The sequence below is a fragment of the Octodon degus genome, unplaced genomic scaffold (genome assembly GCF_000260255.1).
Source record: "Octodon degus isolate 3935 unplaced genomic scaffold, OctDeg1.0 scaffold00069, whole genome shotgun sequence".
NCBI lineage: Eukaryota > Metazoa > Chordata > Mammalia > Rodentia > Octodontidae > Octodon > Octodon degus.
The window spans coordinates 873448-893458 of NW_004524645.1; the positions used below are offsets into that span (position 1 = coordinate 873448).

At 41.4% G+C, this 20011-nt stretch overlaps 1 protein-coding gene across 4 annotated transcripts in view; it reads right to left on the reverse strand.

The window, feature by feature from the left end:
- Mid1 (midline 1) overlaps positions 1-20011 on the reverse strand; it is a 393633-nt gene that overhangs the window by 114677 nt on the left and 258945 nt on the right. For 3 of the 4 annotated variants that reach the window (XM_023719545.1, XM_004635030.2, XM_004635029.2), the window contains exon 2: positions 9575-10290. In XM_023719545.1, the coding sequence (XP_023575313.1) occupies positions 9575-10234 (660 nt within the window). In that variant the 5' untranslated portion in view covers positions 10235-10290. The remainder of the gene's footprint in view (positions 1-9574; positions 10291-20011) is intronic. The other variant, XM_023719546.1, reaches the window with a different exon arrangement.

Below are 20011 nucleotides of genomic sequence, written 5' to 3' on the forward strand. Positions count from 1 at the left end.
TGGTTAGGATAGATATATAGTTACATTCTCTTAATGAATAGAGGGATTTGTTCTAATGGTGTTTGTAAATAGGATATCAAGTCCACATCTTGTACAGCAATTAACTGCTTGGAAGAATGTATGCAATGTGTTAATTATTGAAACTGTCATACCAATTATTTTGAAACTGTCTCATTGCTATTTGTTTCTCAATAAAGTTATGGAAAAAAATAAAATAAAATAAAAATAAATAAATAAATAAATAAATACTTGATAATAGTCAGCTTCCAGCATTGCGTCAACTTTCACTTGCCACATGTCAAGACAACGTAAAGCAGCATCATGAAAGTTGCTGCCTTTCCCTACTACCATCCAGTCCTGGCCTACAAGACTTTTTTCTTCAGGCTTTGAGGCAGCCCATATTTTGCTTAATATGTTTGTAGACAAATTTTGGTAAGAAAAGAACACATGCAATTCCTTCCCCAGTTGAGTTAAACACTAAAAAATTCGTAGCTGAGACCTTTGCTTTGGGGACTGGATGCAGCTCAATTTGACAACCCAGGGGAAAGAATAGCATCTCCCTTTGAGTTCCTTGGATGGGGTCCATCTGGGTTTCCCAGACCTCCTATATCTCTCAGAAGCAACAGGACAGATAAACAGTAAAGGAGGTAGAATGGGGGGGGCAAACAATGACAGTGGTTCTCTATGAATTCTTCACAACTGGCACAAAAAGCAGCACAGAAAACAAATTCCTTGGGGCCACTATGGTAGCAGTGCTAGTGGTGCAAGTTCATGTCTTTCTTCTTTAAGCTCCTTCACTTGGTATCTGTCCACCAGAACAGTGTCTTTTTCCACTAAGAGATAGAGCTGGGGCCAACCTCTCCACCTCCAGCACTCTTCACCTTGACTCACATGCCAACTTCTTACTGAGTTCAAGGTTACTTCTAATCACCTGCACATCATGTCACCCAGTTTTCTTCTTTTGTCATGAGTCTGAAAGCCTGTCCAACCCACTTTTCTTGGGTTAGACCACATCAACCACGAGCCACTGAGCTCCTGACAGCCATGACAAGGGTCAGAGGAGAGGGAAGTAAGCCGTCTCTAGTAGGTCAGGATATTTATCCTAATGCCTCAGACCATAACACTTCCATACCAGATAAAGCAAGCCCACCAGCTGACGCAGTTAACACAATAGCCCTTCCGTGTATTGACCTCTCAGCTTTGCTTTCCTAGAGATAGGTCTTTCTGAGTGAAAATCACATCAGCTGCCTCTGAGCCTCACTATTTACCTGACCTATATGCCCTGCTCAGGAAAAATATGGCGACCTCAGAGGAAAGCATGCAAAGAAAGCTAACAGCTTGCCTTATATGGTAGGCTGTGAGTAAGAAAGCATCTGGCCTGGACTCTAGCATGGGTCAGAGCCCTGTGCTTTGTCCTTACCTGCAGTGCCAAAGGAGAGAACATTGTGAATGTCCCTGTTTGTCCTCTCTGAATGCTACTTCTCACCGAAATGTGTTTGCCCTACAGCTTTGGGAATTAGGCACTTTCCAGACATCAACACCAAAGTCAGTGACCTTTGATAATTATTCCCATTCCTAATTACCTCACTAATGGAGCTTCATGGATGATTTTCATAGCCCTTTTATCTGCTCTTATTACATTTTATCATTAATCCTAGACCATGGAGGTGATGACTTGACCTTGTTATTCATTTCTACATTCTCAGAGTTTACTTAGTGGTTATCTCATAACAGCTACATAGAAAATATTCTTTAGGTAAATAGAGATGGTTTCTTTGCTTTTGCAAAAAGAAAACATGATAAAACAGGGAAAAGAACATTTATAAAAGCATCAAAGGAATAGGAGCTTTTCATGATTTTGATATCATTTCAGTAATAAAAATCTATTCTATCTCAGTAGACAGTATTTTCCTGACCCTCACACAAATACATATTAAAAGAGCCAGGGGGGAAATAGACAACGACATTGGCTCTGTATGAATTCTGCGCAACTGGCACAGAATGCAGCACAGAGAACAAAGTCCCTGAGGCCACTCCGATGGCAGTGCTAATAGTGCAAGTGCACGTCTTTTTTCTGCAAGTTTCTTCACTTGGGGTCTGTCCTTCTCACCAGAACAGTGTCTTTTTCCACTAAGGGAGACAGCTAAGACCAATTTGCCCATGACCAGCGCTCGCCCCCTCCACTCACACACCAACCGCCCACTGAGCTCATGGCTGTTTTCAATTGCCTGCATGTCATGTCACCTAGTTTTCCTCTTCTATCTTGATGTGCTGAAATGTGACAGCCACAGTGCACACCTAAACAGCAGTCTCTCTTTCCCAGGAAACAAGTGTAATGATTCCACTAGGTAAACAAGGAATCTCAAAAACCACATTGTCCCCATGGTCTTCAGAGTGGTGTGTATTTTTAAAGGTGTTTTTTTTCCTGCACACCTCTCACTGCTTCTTAAAAGTCCATTTTACTACTTAGCTTGGTTTAGAAGGAAGAACAAATCAAAGTTTCCACCCAGCTTTTGGAATTAGGCAATTTCCAGATATTAACACCATATCATTCCCTTGAGGGTTGTTCAAAGTTTCCCATGTCAGCCAGAAATACAAACCAACTCTGTAACCACTGAGTAATTTATGATAGCATCAAGAAATTCACGATTGGATTACACCAAGGAAGCCTTTACTGTAATAGTAAAAGTGAAGATAATATAATACCTCATGTTCATTCAATGCTTACTATGTGCCAGTCACTATGCTGGGCACTTTACAAGCATTTTCTTTTTTGATTAGAAACATAAAACACATTTTCCTCTTAGTTTAAAAAGCCGTATCTCATGGATATGCAGAGCCCTTAAGTGTCTGCTCCAAATTCCAGAACACAAAGCAAGTAAGTTTTAAGGAAAGCTAATAAATGCAGTTGCATCAGATGTCCCCAGAATGCTCACACCACTGGGATTGCAGCGCATCTTTAGACACCCTGTCTCTTATCCCACTCAAGTCCACTTGATCACTCAAATAGTGTGAAAAAATTAACGAGACTTTCTAAGAATCACTCATGATTTTCCAGCAACATAGAATGAAAAAGAATTTTGGCCAGGTGTGGAGGCACACACCTGCAATCACAGCACTGGAGAGGCTGATGCAGGAGGAGCCCTGTGAGTTGGAGGCCAGTCTGAGCTATATAGTGAATTCAAAGCTGGTCTGAACTACACAGTGAGGCCCTGCTTCAAAATAAAAGAAGAATTTTGATTATGACTGTCTAAAATGATGATCTAGTTAATTTAGCTTCAGCAAATCATAGCAAGATTAAATTTTAACTGATCCAGATGGATGTGCTCTTTTCAAAAATTTCAACATAAATTCAAATGCTATTTGCAAAAAGATATTCGTAATAGGTTTACTCATCTTATATATTCAAATAAAATTATTTCTTTAAGATCCTGGGGCAATTATGCTAGTTATTAATTTAAGATTATTGCCCTAATCTTCCTTTGCCCTGCGGGGTCCCTGAGATCACTCAGGTTCAACAAAGTGGACTTAGCACTGGGTGTGCGTTCTGGCCCTTCCAGATAACTCAACCTATTCTGACTCAACTGTAGAAAATATCATTGTGGGCACATCTTCAAAGTAACTTTTATTTGGTGGTACTGAGTTTTAAACCCAGTACTTTTTTTTGAGACAGTTTCCCAAAGTCATTAAGTTATCCCAGGCTGGGCTTGAACTCATGAGCCTCCCACTGTAGACACCAAGACTACAAAAGTGCTGGGACTTAACATGTAAGAAGGCAATATACTATTCCCATGGCAACTGCCTGAAGGTAGAGAGGGTGCATGTTCAAAATCACTGCACTTCTTTCTGGACATACCTAAAGAAACCTAAGACATAACAACCTGCTTAAAGGCAAAGGTGTGTTGGGACTGTTCACTGCAATACGGTGTAGTAAAGTAACACAGAACACAGCAGCAGCAGGTAACGGTGCTCTAGTCCTGGTTCAGAGTCATGACCTCTCCAGGTGACTCAGCGTAACTCTGCTTACCACTGTTGCTGCAGACTGTGGAACTACACAAGCTCCTGTGCTGCTCCTGACTCTGGCATGTGTCTCTGGTTTGGAGTGCCATCCTTCTTTTTCTTTTTTGCATTTTTAGTACAGGGTCTACAGGGTCTCACTACACAGATGAGACTCATAGTAATCCTGTTTTCAGCCTCCCAAGCACTGGGATAACAGGCATGCACAACACGCCCAGTGTCCGTCACACACTGGGGATCGAACCCTGGGCTCTGCGCCTGCCTAAGCAGGTACTCTAGTATGCTGAGCTATCTGGCTGGCCCTATGCAATAGCATTCTTCTGACTTAGACCCAAAAGCCAGTAGAAACAGGCACAGGTCATTGTCACAGTGTCTAGCTCTGCTAGGAATGCAGGAAAACAATGGCATTTGTGCCTGGGTCCAATAGCCAACAGCAGTGACTCCTATTCCTTCTCAGTCTTTAGGGGAGAAAGCTTGGATATCATATTTTTATACATTTCTGTTGAGAAAGGGGTGGTTTTTGTCCTGTTACACTACATTTATTTGTCCACAGATGGACATGGTGGGACATACCTGTGTATCCAAGCTACTCAGGAAGCCAGTGCAGGAGGATCTCAAATTTGATGCCAGCCTGGGCAACATAGTGAGACCCCTGTCTCAAAATAAAATGTGTGTGTGTGGGGGGGGCAAATAGCTAAGTGGATTAAAGTGCCTGCAAGCAGGTGCAGAGGCTGGAGGGTACAATCCCTGGGCCTGCTGTGCTAGCCCTGGCCCCACCCTGGGGGCACACTGAGATAGTGATTGAGACTGGGCGTGGTGGTGTGCACCTGTAATCCCAGCTCTTGGGAGGCTGTAAACAGGTGGATCAACTGCAAGTCTGATCTAGTAGTGAGACCCTGAACACCCTGTAGACCCTTCCCTAAAATACAAAAAAAAAAATGTAAAAAGTAGCTCAGTGACTAGGATTCAATCCCCAGTACCACAAAAGTGAATCAATTAACTAATCAATTAAGAAAATAGATCACAAAATCTAAAAGAATGTGAATGTCATTTCCCCCTTTTATTTCTTCTGTTGACACAGTAAGCCTATCATTCTGATATACTTAGTTCACGTTTCTTCCACAAAATATACATAGCACTAGCCCCTCTCTTAGAAGGAAAATTATGTCATTACCTTATAGACAAGAGGGGAAATGCCGCAAATATAATTTAGTAATCAGAATACATTTCAGAAGTTCCCCTCAAGGCGCCTTTCCCACTCTCTTCTCTTGGGGCCCCTATGCAGCACCCCCCATCCTCGGAGCATTGTCTGCAGTCTTCAAACTGCCTTGCTGAGAGCTGCCAACAGGTCTCTGCAGGCCTCTCCCACTCGTGGAACGCCTAACACTGGTTCTTTGATGAATAATCCACTCAGTCTGTCAAGGCAACTTAAATCCTACCCCCTGAAGCCAGGTTCATTCTCTGCTCAAAACTAGAGTCATGTCTTCCCGCTCTGAATCCCAAAACATTTGTCTAACCTATCAATTGTGCACTCAGCCACCACCAACTGTTTATTCATTGTCACGCCTCTGCCCTTGGCTGGGGGGCGTTAGATCTAAAACTACCAAATTCACTAAAGTAACAACATGACTTACCTCACCCACAAATAATGCAGGCCGTGACTTTAAAAATATCTGGCAGCCACTCTATTGCCAAAGTCCACACACTTAACCACTCCACAGTGTGCCTCCTGGTTTCTAGCAGTAGTTCTGACACACACACAGCAGGCTTCCTCTGGGCCGGGCACTGTGCTAAGGGTTTACGTGAAGCATTGTTTTACTCTCAAGTTTCAAAAAGTTTCTCTGAAAGTAAGTACAGTACATTACTAGCCCCATTTTATGGGTGAGTAAAATGCAGTACAGGAACATGAAGCAATGTGCCCAACTATTCATTTGTTTACCCAGCCCCATGACTAAGGGCTGCCTTGTGTACTTCTCTGTGTGTTTTCTGGGACTCCCTGAGCTTACCAGAAATGATTCCAGTCATAATAAATAATCAGGCAATAATACAGAGCTCTCTGAAGGTAAAAGAGGGAGACGTGACAGGGGTGTGGTGGAGACAGGTGAGGACAGGGAAAGGAAAGGGCCCTAAGTTTCCCATGAAAACTGTGTCTCTACAGATGTTTCCTCTGTATTCCACAAATTATAAATAATTTTTGTGTCAAAAAATCAATATATAGTTTTAATATATTTTGCAAATATTTGAAACCCCTATTTTTTATTACCCATATTATGCAAATAAACTCCCATAGCCAGCCTTACAATGGGCATAGAAAAATCCTGGTTTTGACCTTCAACTTCAGCACATGGGTAGCGGCTATGTTGAAAATGAAGGGCAAAGAAAGGTTAATCTTTCTCAATGGTTATGTTTGTTTAGGTGTTAACTAGAAAAAGAAACGAGCTCCAATGTGGAACCAAAAAAGAGGAATTACTACAATGTAATTCTTTGAAAACCCTAGAATACATTTATTGACTCCTAGATTATGAGGTTAATAAGTCAAAATTTTAATCCAAGTTTGAAGGAACTGAAAGGTTTCTTAAAATTCAATTAAAATGATGCAAAAAAAAAAATGTCCCCGTCATGATATGCTCCACTGAGAGACTCTACATTTGGCAGAAAAACTTTCTTTTTATCTTAAAATAGAATCCAGGAAATGCTAGTTACATTCTCTCTTTGATTCAATATTTCAAGAGTTCTTCTCAGCTCATAGTCTCTGGAAGCCTTAAATTACTAACGTGGTGCTATTTCAGAGAATATGGAAGATTTTCTTTTTTTTTTTTCATGAATTCTACATGTTGAAATTGTGGTGTTTTTTTCTTCTTGTGGACTATGGGAAAGACCAGAATGTACAAACTCTATTCCATTTCTTTATATAAACACTTATACTGAGATCTGATGTGACTTAAAATGTCCCCTAAAGTTTAGTGACACTGAAGGAGATAATTATTGTTCATAGTCATTGCTGAATTTTCCTCTTCATGGAATGGACTTTCACTAATTGAAGGACAAATATATTTTCAAACCAAAGCCATCTGGGTCCTTACAGATCCAAATAAGTAAAGTAGATCTATCACTTCATCAATGAAAACATCCTCAAATTCCTGTGTTTTACATATTCTCATGTCATCACAATTCTATATTTCTATTAGATCCTAAAGTTATGGAAAAATAAATGTGTTGAGCACAATTACTTTTTATGATCGAAATAATAATTAACAAAAACACACTTGCTTGGTTTTGGTCCTTCAAGTACGTTATTAGCTACTTCAAAAATCAGCACTTCTATTGTAGTTAGGTTTGAAACAAGACAAGGAACTATATATGTTCATAAATAGGTGATAACTAAAATCTCATATGCACCCAAATGTCCTATAGTTTTATGACTTTTTAAATCTAACACAAATGGCATATTTCAAAACAGTGTACACTAGTATGACATTTGATCAGACACCCATAAGTACATTTTGTTGAATGGGTATAAATGTGTTTTGGGGCACTGGATTCTGCTTATATACTCATATTGCTGTAATTGGAAAATAAAATATACGACATTAATTGTCAGGCCCTCCCTGTGATAGTACCAAGGAACAATCACCCACTGACTTGATTAGACAAGTGTACAGGGCTCATGATTGAAGGGTTTCATTTTGATCCCAGAAAGGGCTAGAGCATTATTAGTATCTCCTTGCAATTTGAATACTTTATGTAAATAATTAATAACTGTACTGTGACAGTACACAAGTAATGAGCAACTTGATTACTGGATTTAAACACCAAGTCTGGGAGCTATTGAGTATGAAATGTAATTATGATTATGGTGTTTTAACAAACAATCATTAAAAGGGAGTGTTAATCTAATCAAATAAACAATTTTAATAATGGAAAAAATCTGGCTTGTTTACATTTGGAACACAAAGATCAAACATCTCTGCTCAGTCATCCTGAACACCTGCACTTTCCAACAAGAATGACAACACGTGAGGTTTAAAAAGATAGCCTTGGTTTGTAAAACTGACAGCCACATCGATTTTTGAAGAATTGGCTTTCAAGCCACAATTCACGCACGCGTGACCTTTGCTTTATTATTAACTCTGCTGCTATTTTTCTCTGTTACCACCATACACTGTGCTTTAATAAAAACCAGGCAGATCACTCTTCTCTCATCTGTGTCACTTTAATCCTTGCACTTAGCTTCCTTTCTGTGGCTTAGAGATGGATTCGTGTCAGTAGCTCTTAGGACGCTGGCAATGAAGCGTTCTGCCCAGGTGCTATGCTTTTGCTGCCCAAATGACAGCGGGAAGCAGGATTCGCTTTGGTGGGTCAGATTCCCTCAGCATGCCAAGGAACAGCAAAGCTGAATCTCAGATGGACTCTGATAATCCCACTGTCACAATATAAACTCTGTGACCCGTGTAAACACAGGCACCCATTAGAGCTCCGGAGAAGTGATCGGAGCCATTTATAATGGTGACACTGTCTTCTGAGTGATAATACTCTCTGGCACATGTGATTCAGTTTGTTTGCTCAACAGCTTGGTATGTGTTTTTCCTGAGAGGAAGGACTTCAGTATATATTTACTTAGAGCTTTTAATTTATACTTCCTTTCCTTTTAATTGGTGTCTTGTGATCTAAAATTAGCCAGTGAACACAGCATCTCACTCAAACTCTCTCAGCTGAGTTGGCAATAATTAGCTCCACTATCACCTGAAGTTCAACAGACCTCTGGAGACGGCCTTTTATTTCTTCCCTGATGCTTTCTAGCCATATGTAGAGTGAATTTTTTATTTGACACACAGTCATATTAATTATTATCTCCAAGCGGGAATTAGGTTAATAATTTCATGTTAAAAGAGAAGCTTCCACGGGCTTGCCTGCAAACTTGCTGAATAAAAAAGCCTACATGAGAAGAAATTCCCGCATGAAACCTGAGACTGTCACAGCACTGTTGTTCCCCAATAAGCCTGGTATCATTGAGACAAGAATGAAAAGGTCACATGTCCTGTAAAGTCCCACGTTTGCTACACACATTCGCTACAGACATTCCTCCTCCTATTCTTTTGTTTGTGCAGTAACTAGATACAGCTAACACAAGACTAAATTAGTTTGTCCAGATGAGTCAGGAAAATAAATGCCCAACAGAAATTTTATCTGCTATGTCTCTGTCTGTCTGTCTGTCTGTCTGTCTGTCTGTCTGTCTGTCTGTCTGTCTTTCTCTCTGTCTCTTTTTCTCTCTGAGGCAGTAGTGAAAATGATCCAGAAATACTGCAGATTGAAAATGATCCAGAATTTTAGAATTTACCTTCACCTTGACAACGTTAAAATTACAAGCAGCAATCAACTTTTACAAGATACCCTCATTGCGTAACATTTATGGGCTGCCAAAACCATGCTACAACTAATCAGATAACAAAGGTGAAGAGAAAGCCTTCACCTGCCATGTAGCTAGTAGCGAACGCACTTCTTATTTCCATGACATATGCTGGCAGAAAAGGGTTGGCTTAAGGCGGATCGGACTAACCTTCAATTTGTCATAGCGCTCACTCAAAGCTGCCACCTGATGATCCCGGTGCCGCCCAACCAGTTTACACAAGGCACAGATTAACTGGTCATCCGTCACGCAGTACATATTCACCTTCTCATCCTCGTGCTCCAGGCACATCAGCCCCCGGATGTGTGAGTCCGGGATTGGCTCAATCAGACGATGGCCTGTAAAAGGTTTCTTGTTCGGGTGAGTGGCTTTCAGGCACTCGTCACAGTAGGATACTTCGCAAGTGACACAGGTCTTCACAGCGTCCTGGGCAGGATCCTGGTCACAGAACTGGCACAGGACCTTCTCGGCAGAGGACATGGTGCTGGCGTCAAAGGCCCGCTCCCGGCGGGTCTCACTGGGGGAGTTGGGCCCGCTGACGGATGCTTTCTGAAACCTGTCGATAATATTCTGCAGGGTGACGTTGCGCTTGAGCCCGTCTAGACCTCGCTGGCTGAGCGTGATGACATGCCGGCACGTGGGGCACTGGAAGGCGCTGATGGACTCCACAGGTTCGTTGGTGGCACAGTGTGACACCAGGATGCGATGGGCACAGTTGAAGCAGAGGCTGTGTGCGCAGGGCAGCAGGAGAGGGTCCTCAAAGAGCTCCAGACAAATAGGGCAGGTCAGCTCCGACTCCAGTGTTTCCATCTTCAGGCGAAGCTCTCCGGTGTCATCAGCAAAATCCAAGAAAGCTGATCAGCTATCTGGAAACAGAATGGAAAATTGAATTAGGCAGGAGGGCTCAGCCATGGTTAGCTGTCAGCTTCGGATGCATCTCAGAACAATTCCAAACACAGTGCACGGAAGGGTAAATGTGTGTGTATTTCAAATATTTCTTAGTCTATTCACTGGGTGAATAGCACTTTTCTCAAGTTCCAGTCACCCCAAGTAGGGTTTTTTTTTTTGGTTTGGGCAACTGTGGCTTTTACAAATGGCCAGTAATTGAAACTATAATTAACATGACTTGTATTTAATCAGAAAATCCTACAGTATCACAACCGTTTTTTATCCGGAGTTGAAAATTAAAATGTAGAAATGTTCATTAATGAACTGTACTCAGTCATGTGTAACTTTGAACTTAGGAACATACATATTAATGTGTTTGTGTTTTGAGGGACTTTAAATTCTGCGATACCAAACCAGGCTTTTGAATCACAGAGGCAGTCGCCATAAAATGGACCTTTAATGTACAAGACACACAAAGATCTCAGTACAAATAATCACATTTAAATACAAGATGCCATTTTCTCAAATATGTTCCTGAGAAAAAATGTGAACTCCCACAAAGATGATTTTGATAGAGGCAATCATTTTGGTGTGTGTTTGTTACTTTTCTGAGTAATTCTATTGTTTAACACCACAGCAGTAGGGTATGGGCAGGGGGGTTGGAGTTTAGAAATGTATCTGGGGGCCTCGTACAGTGGCAGTGGGTTTGCTACCAATGACTAATATTTAGAAAAATGATTTAGTTAATTAGAACAAGGATCTGGATGGTTATCACATTTATTTGCTAACTTCTAACTGTGATGGTAATTTCAATTTAAAGTACAGTTTAAAATATCTTGCAAGGGCTGCTGAGCAACTCTGTGTAGCACTCCTGGCCTAAAATCTTTTATCCTGGGCTGGCGCCAGGCACAGGCCAGGATGGCAGGAGGTCCTGCCTGACACTGACAGCCTTGCTGGCCTGAGTATGACCTCCACAAACTTTGTTGCCCCCTCTCCCCGCCCTGATGGCCACCTTGGGGTGGCCCGGGTCTATGCTCCCCTCACCATAAAGCCCTTGCTGCTTTTGTGAACTCCCACAGCCTCCCTTCAAACTGGGAAGGGAAAGAATCCCACACAAACCCTGGTTCATTAAGGTGAAGAGGCCTCCTGCTCATTAACAGGCCTGGGAACCAAGCCTCTTTGAAACATCTCCCTTTCAAGGCCATTAGCAGAGGTCTGCAGAGCACTGGCGAGCATATTAGACGCAGCCCAGTGCGGACTGTGGGACTGTGGGAGAATAGCGCAGTTCACGTAGTGGTCGGAGATTCAAATCACTAGTCAGGGGGCCGGGGGCGGCGTCTCAGTGGGAATTAGGGGAAGCTGTCTACTCCAAAGCTATGTTTAGTGCTTCTGACAATCAGTCGTTTGTATTCACACCTCCGCTTATTTACAAAATTCCTAATTTCTGGAACATGCCGACCCTTTCTGAAACAGCATACTAGTGAAATACCATGTGGTACCGAAGTGGAACAAGCATTCATCTCACTACCAACTGAATGCGAACTGATCATTAAAAGTGAAATGTATGTCCTGAGCCTGTTGAAAATTAAAGAGCTACCAGCTTTACAAAAGCCCTCAACTGCTTGCTAATATTTACCATATAGGAAAGAATAAAGGGGTCGGTGTGATTTGAAAGACTAAAGATTATTCATCTTCCCACAGCCTGCAAGGGAAAAAGCAATGCGAGAGCTCCTTTTGCAAGATACATTTGGTGCCACTTGGTCTCAGACCACTCTTTCTATAGAAGGCTCAGAAGAAACCGACGCTACTTATTAAATATTACTTTGATTAATCATGGAAAAAGAATGATCTCAAATGTCCTCTCCCTTTCAATCAGAACATAAAGGAAAAATGTAATCTTCTTGGTCTGATTCATTCTCAAGTGAAACAAAACTGCCTATTGCCCCAAATTGCCTATCTCAATAGAAGACACAAATTATGCCTGGAGAGCTATGATCATTATGCTTTTAATTTATAATTTAATTTTTAATTAACCTACAGTATTTATGCATGTTTATAGTCCCTAGTACTATAATTTGATACATGGGAATACAATATGGAGGCTCTTCAAAAACTTGAAAGTAGAACTAGCATATGATCCAAAATCCCACTCCTCGGTCTAGATCCAAAGGAAATGAAATCAGTATATCAAAGAGACATCTGTACTCCCATGTTCCTTGCAGCAATAGCCAAGAAATAGAAATAATGTGTCCATCAAATAATGAATGGAGAAAGAAAATGTAGTACATATGTACAATGGGATATTATTCATCCATATGGAACTGGAAGACACAACACTAAGTGAAATAATGAAATAAACAAGGCACAGAAAGACAAATAAGGCAGAATGAGTGTAATTTCAGTACAAGTGCTAGGGTTCTATCCCAGAATGACACCATCAGAACTGTAAGAGCTGACTGCGTTGTGAATCCCAGTGGAAATGTCAGCGTGCTATTTTCTCATTCAAGAGTTAGTCACTGTATGCCGAGTCCTGACCTGGCTGGAGACGGCGCAATCTGGTGTTCTTGTCGCTGCACCTCTATTAGCCGGGGCCAGGCCAGGATCAACTCATAGTTGGGACATCATCACGCCCTTTGTAACTGCCCTTGGCTTCTGCTCACCTTGCCCCTTCTCCCTCAAGTGTATCCTCTCAGAAGACTGTTAAATATGACAAGCCTTGCTTGTTGTGTGCTCCACTCCCAGGAACTTACTGCCTCAGCCAGAGAAAAATTCACCAGAATAAAACCAGCCCGGAAAACCCCACTCAGACAGTGAGCTCATTTCCTCCCACGCTACCCTGTGCTTGCTCTGCTCTGGGCAAAAGCCTCTTTTATGAGTCCTCAAACATGCCAATCATGTCCCTTCCCTACTCGCCCCCACATGGCCTTCAGGATCCACATAACTCTACCCCAGTGTCACCTTCTCTGAAGCACATAAAACAATTTTCCTGCTCCCACTATGATCACCCACTCAGTACAGCAATCCTTTTACTCCCATCACAGTTTGTTTTTCTCCATAACATTTATTGCTGCTATTTTCAATGAGTTTGTTGATTTTCTTGTCTCTCTCCATTATGCCCAGCAGTAGGACATGGACTCTATGAGATCAGAGATTTTTCTCTGCTTTTTGAAGTACCACCAGCACCTTAGTGTTTAACACACAGGAGGATTTAAACACTCATTGATTTCTTTGAATCTGTTCTGTTTCAGCAAAAATCAAAAAGGAAACATGACTTTTCCCTTTAAGAGTCTCTCAACACATTAGAACAGAAGTCATCAAGTTTTTTCTACAAAGAAGAGTACAGTAAATATTTTTGGCTTTGGGTGCTATAGGAACACTCACTTGCCCCACAGGAAAGCCAAAGCAATCATATACAGTATGGAAAAGAATGAATGCGCCTGTGTTCCAACACAACTGTATTTACAAAAAGGTACCAGATTGGCCTGAAGATCTTATTCTGCTGATCTCTGTATTAGAAGATAGATATGCACAGCTAGCCAGAATATTAAGTGAAAATCATTCTCAGAGAGGTATGAATAAAATGTTATGTGGGTAACGATGGCAGAGCCAGACTTGGACGAGTGTGTACATGTTTCTAGTGCTAGTGGGAAATAATATGCGATGGGATTTTACCCTGACATCAATGGAAATGATGTGAGTTGAGTGCTTGAGGCAGTTCGTATAAGAATGATTTAATAGCAGCTGCTCAGATCGGAATCTTTTTCTTTTATACTATTGCACTTGGCATAGTGCTGTGGGCAAATGTCTACACTGTAAATGGTTAATTGTATTAAATGATGACACAGAGACTGGGCATGGTATTGCGCACCTGTAATCCCAGCTCTTGGGAGGCTGTAAACAGGCGGATCACTACAAGTCCCATCTAGTAGCGAGACCCTGAACACCCTGTAGACCCCTCCCTAAAATAAAAAAGATATGACGACACAATAGCCTAATGTGGTGAGTGAGGTTGAGCCAATTCTCCAAATCTTTGGCCTACATGCTGTCAAGAAGGAAGGTCTTTTGATTCAATATCTGTAGAGTATCCCATCTTTCAATCTTTATCCGGACTGTGCCATGATATAAGTATCATTTTCTTTAAGGCACTCAACAATGTTTTGCAAATGTAATTCTTCCTCCCCTCCAAAAAAATTGAGCATGGCTTACTTTTAGCTTTCTTTTAAATAACTTTCTAGAGAAACTAAAACACCATTCATTCTTTCACCCAATTTTTAAGCCATCTACATGCTAGGTCTTGGGACAAAAACTGGTATAAACAAGGCTCCTGCATCTGTGAACTCATGGTTCAATAGAAGAGGGAAAATATGGATAAAATTACCATGCAACATAACAAAAGACATATGTGGAATAATTAACTCTATTGGAGAACAGAGGGACAGTAAGGCTTCCTAAAAGAGCTGATATGTGAGGTGGGTGTTAAAAGACGAAAAAGGGTTCGATAGCTAGAGGTTAGTGTGCAGGAGTAGATTTCATGCAAGTGTTATTTTTCTTTTGTCTTTTCTTAACCCACATAACTTAATTTTCATACTATCAAATTATTTTTAAGAAGTGGCTTAGCTTTTAGTACAATAGAAGGAAATCACACATGCATATTTTTGTCAGGAAATTCTATAGCTCAACATTTTCATGAATGGGCTGATTGGTCTTCATTCAGAGGAGGATGTGGGTAATCATGGGAACTCCTCACAACAAACTTGGAATTGCAACAATTCACGGCTCCCACCTCTGCTCACCCACAGCACTTATGTCTACATCAAGGCATAAAATATGTGAGGTAAGGGGATGTTGGGATGGTGGCTCATGTCTAAACTTCTAGGTTGTTCAGCATGCTATTTATTGTCTGCCTGCCTACGTGTCCATAAATGAGACCTACAGATGTTCCCAAGGGTTCCTCTTCCATTCACCCTAATCACATCCTTAAGCCAACACGTTGTAGTGAAGCCTAGGATGCATGGGTGGAAACCATTTTTCTTTAGAAACTTTCTTACAAGTTCAAAAAAGCATTTTCTTAAAATAAGAGATTAAATTGGGTGTACATGGGGCCGGGGAGATGGCTCAGTGGAATAAGCACTTCCCTGGCAAGTGCAAGGGCCTGAGTTCAATCCCCGGTCCCGAAAAAAAAAAAAAATTGGGTGTGCTGCTGCACACCTACTAGTGGCTGAGACAAGAGGTCCACAAGTTCCAAGCCAGCCAGGACAACTTAGAGAGATCCTGTCTTAAAATTTAATAAGTAAGTAAATAAATAAATAGATAAAAGCTGGGAATGTAGTTTAGTGCAAAGGCCCTGGGTTCGATTTCCAGTTCAGACAGGTAGACAGCCAGGATAATTGATAAATGGTTGTTTTGGTGATGAGCAGTGAAATGAATGCACCTGTCCTCCTTCTCAGGTTCCTGTCATTCTGTGCATGACTGAAGCTGTACTTTTCTAGTTTTCCTCTATCTTCTGCTGACTTCTTCCTCCTGTTGACCAGTCTGTGTTTTCTAACCATCTATGCACCCTTCAAAAAAACCAGCCGGTTTGTTCATTCATTTCATAGATTGATGCTCTGAAAGTAAGCCGTAGGCTTATATTCAAAATGCCTTCTAGAAATCCAGTTCAGCATTAAGAGTTCTCTACTACATGTATTGTGAATGCCCCAGACTCAAGATGCTTATCTCACAGAGCCCCTAACCTTCCCTCCCATCTGTCTTCTTTTTCAAGTTCCTCACGCCCTTCTATCCTCCTGACTGGCAGAAGTCAGAAATTCCCCACATTTTCTACTCCTCTTTCTTGGGGTACGCAGAATGGATATCCACAAGCCACATCCCAGAAACTGTTGGTACTTTAGGGGCAAGGGGAAGTGAATGCTGCAGACAGAAGTGATACTGATGAGCAGATGACTCTGTGATGAAGAGACCAGAAGTGGACCATCCATGGTTGCTCTGAGCATGGAGGAAAGGATCACAAGCCAAGGGACGGACTCATCTTCTAGAAACCGGGACAGAAAACAGACTGGACCCCAGTTAAGGCACCCTGCACATACTTTGACTTTGGGCCCTGGGAGATCTGTGGCAGACTTCAGGCCTCTAGAACTACGAAATAATAAATATGTGCTGTACTCAAAGCCAACAGGTCAGTGATATCTTGTTACAGCATAAGTAGGAAACAAAAGTACCTTCCTTCCCCAAACCCAGAGCATCTTGGATTATATTGTGTTTGCCAATCCTTCATAACTCTTTGTATTGGCTTCCTTCTCTCTGCTCACACTGACTCTGTGCTCTTCCAGACCCTTTTTGCTGCATTCTTAGACTATTACAAAAAAAATCCCCTTAATTTGATTTATTACTTCCAGTGTTCCCTTCTTCAGTCTAATCTTTGCAACATGCTTCTGGCACCACAGCTTTTTCTTGTCACTTCTCTCAATGGCTTGAAACATGGAAGAACTCCCTGATGCCCCAAATTCCAGTCCTTATCTCTTCTTCCAGAGCCTTACTCATATGTCACCCAATATACCTTCCATTTTAGTCTCGCTCACTCCCTAAGCCAGAGACCCCCACCCCCATAAATGGGGCTATTTGCTGTCCTTACCAATTGCCTTGGATTTTTTTTTGTAGCACAAAACATTATTTTAGGTGAGATGTTTTTGTTTCATGTTGTTTGTTTCATTGTTTCTGTTTTTAGAATTTTTAAAAAGATGTGAATGGAACCTCTGGGAAAGCCCAAAAGTCCTGGTCACTGTTGTATTTGGCAACATCATAGTAAGCCAAGAATTGTTTAAACCAATCACACTAAATAGTGTGATGTATCTTAAATGTTTACATTTAAGGGTGGTAAAGTAATCCTTTAAGGTAAAAAACACAAAGTGATAGAATTGTCATATCCGCACAAAAACTAAAATATTAATTTAAAAATATTATTTTTGCCTTGCTGGCACCGTCCCCTGGGTGTGCTGAGATGGTGATTGAGACTGGGCATGGAGGCATGCGCCTGTAATCCCAGAGCTTGGGAAGCTGAAAACAAGAGAATCACTATGAGTCTGATCTATGTGAGACCCTGCAGACCCTGTACCAAATACATAAAAAAACCACACACACATACACAAAATAAAAATATTATTTTTAGTTAGGCCAGGTGGTGCAGGTCTGTATTCTCAATACTCTGGGAGGCTGAGGTAGGAAGAGTCAAAGTACCAGCCTAACCTGGGCACCTTAGTGACTCAGCAAGACCCTGTCTCCAAATAAAACTGGCTGGGGATATGGTCCTGTAAGAAGGCCCTGGCATCAAACACTGGACGGACACACACACACACACACACACACACACACACACACCCCTCTCCTAAAGAGATAACATTCATGATCTCAAGTTTTATGCAAACATGAATGTGTGGCCTGAGCCAAATGACCATCTCACCTTTGAAACCCTTATTGGAAAATCTGGACGTAAGAGTTTCATGCCTCATAGGGTTAAAGAAAGTTAATCAGTAGACAGATGGGAAGCTGGTGGCAAGCACAGGGAAGACGACGGGACCATAGCACCAGGGGAACGGGTGAAGCATCTGGGCAGAAAGCTCCTGCCTTGCTCCCCCTGGGCTCCAGGTAGCTTCATCCTGAGCTATCTTTCTGCTGAAGCAGTGCTGATCTCCGGAGGAGGATTTTCCCAGACAGAGAAGGGCTTGCTTTTGCCCAAGGCACAGGATATGGGAGAAAACAGTGAAGGAGAAAACTCTCAGTGCAAGGGGAAGGAAGCACGTGCACTTCCTCAGCTGTGGGGCTGGGGGTTGGGGCTTGAGAAGCAGGGTGGAGCGACTTAGAATGGAGGCTCTCCTGGATTCAAGTCATAGGACAACAGACAAGTTAACAGGGTTCATATCTGTTGGAGTCATCACTGTTGCTCTGCCCCTTAAAATAAGAGATATGAATAGTGTACAGAACTCACAAAGCAACACAAACAAAATATTTAAGCTACCATCTATACTGTTACAACCCTTGCTGCCATCCTACTCAGTAGCTCATTTTAGATTTTCCCTTTTCCTTTTTTAGGACCTGTACTATGATATAATCAAGATGACCTGCAAGTTAGACAAATGTCTGGAACTGTAGTGCAGATGGCATGTACTGTCAATTTTAATCCATGGCCAAATTTAGAGCACAAGTTTTCTGGGTCAGATGTCAGGAATAGGAAGATTTCACCCATGTGCTCAAGACCTAGACTGAGAGTTAGGAATCTTCAGATCAAATGCATTCTCTGAGATTAGTCAGCCATAGTTCGTCATCAGTATATCATCTATTATGTTTTATTTCCCAGTTTCTCTTAATGGAGACCCTGGAATTTTGATCATAAGAATTTCTTATCCCTCGGGGCTTCTCTACATATATTTTGTGAAATGTCTACATCGTCTAAGAAGCACGATTACTTTTCTTATTGATAACTTCACTTCCAGTTCTTCAGCATACATCTCTGAGATCTTTACCAATCAGGAAAATCAAAGAGGCATGAAACCAAAGAATAAACGTGGGTGCCAACATTGAGCAGCCTGTGATCAAGGGTTAACACCAGGTGGCTCTCAGTCACTGCCTGGACGATTCCCAAGGCACTTCCTCTGGTTATTTTCCAAATATCCTCTGGAATATGGAAACTAAGCTTGTTAAATTTATCAAAATTTATCAAAACATAACTTACATGACAAAAAAACCACTTCACATTGCACAAAGTTATACCAAGCTGCAAAATAACTATTCCAGGAAAGGAAGCTCCTAAAAGTGTTACAAGCAACAAATAACATTAACAATGCTACAAATAACTGAACTACTTGAAAGGCCTACATGATGAAAAGTCACTGTACTTGATTGTCTACACTTTTGCCCCCTGTCCACCTAGGGAATTAAGAGTTAGTTTGTTTATTGCTATCTGGAGTTTTGCTATGACCTTACCCCTGTTATGGGGGAATATTTTTAAAAGATTGTGGAATGATGTTTCTCTCTTTAATCAGCAGAAATAGTCAGAAAGGTCAAAACTACTCAGTGGTACAGCAGTAAAAACCAAGAGATTAAGTTCAGAAGGAATATGCTCTGTCCTCAGACAAGCATAATTTCTCAATTCAGAAAATTATCTAATAAACTTAATCAAAACCAGCTTCTATATCCAAGACAATTTCACCACACAGAATATTTTAATTAACACACCACTCAGCATATTCATATTCAACCACACAGGTTAGTATTTCACCATGAGTTATAAAAACCACCAAATAAACACACTACCTCAATACTACTTTATTGCTTAGTACCATAGCCCATTTGCTGAGCAGGTGAGTCAATAAAGGCAGTATAAAACACGGCAGCGAGGAGATGGAAAGAGGAAACATTGACACAATTGAATGTACTGACATTCTAAAGGAGTCAAAAGTGATTCCATGATATAAACTGTTTCCTGTCCTAGACAGAAGTATAAAGCCAAGTGGATCTTAAAGCGGTAATGTTAGTAATACATTGAGTACAGACAAGTTAGGGAAAAAGGTGATCCAGTTCCGCTCTATGGGTAATGAGTGCTTGTTTAATTGGTAACAGCCAACTAAGAATTTTTGCCAACTAACCGAGAGTGGACCCATTAGAGAGAGAGAGAGAGAGAGAGAGAGAGAGAGAGAGAGAGAGAGAGAG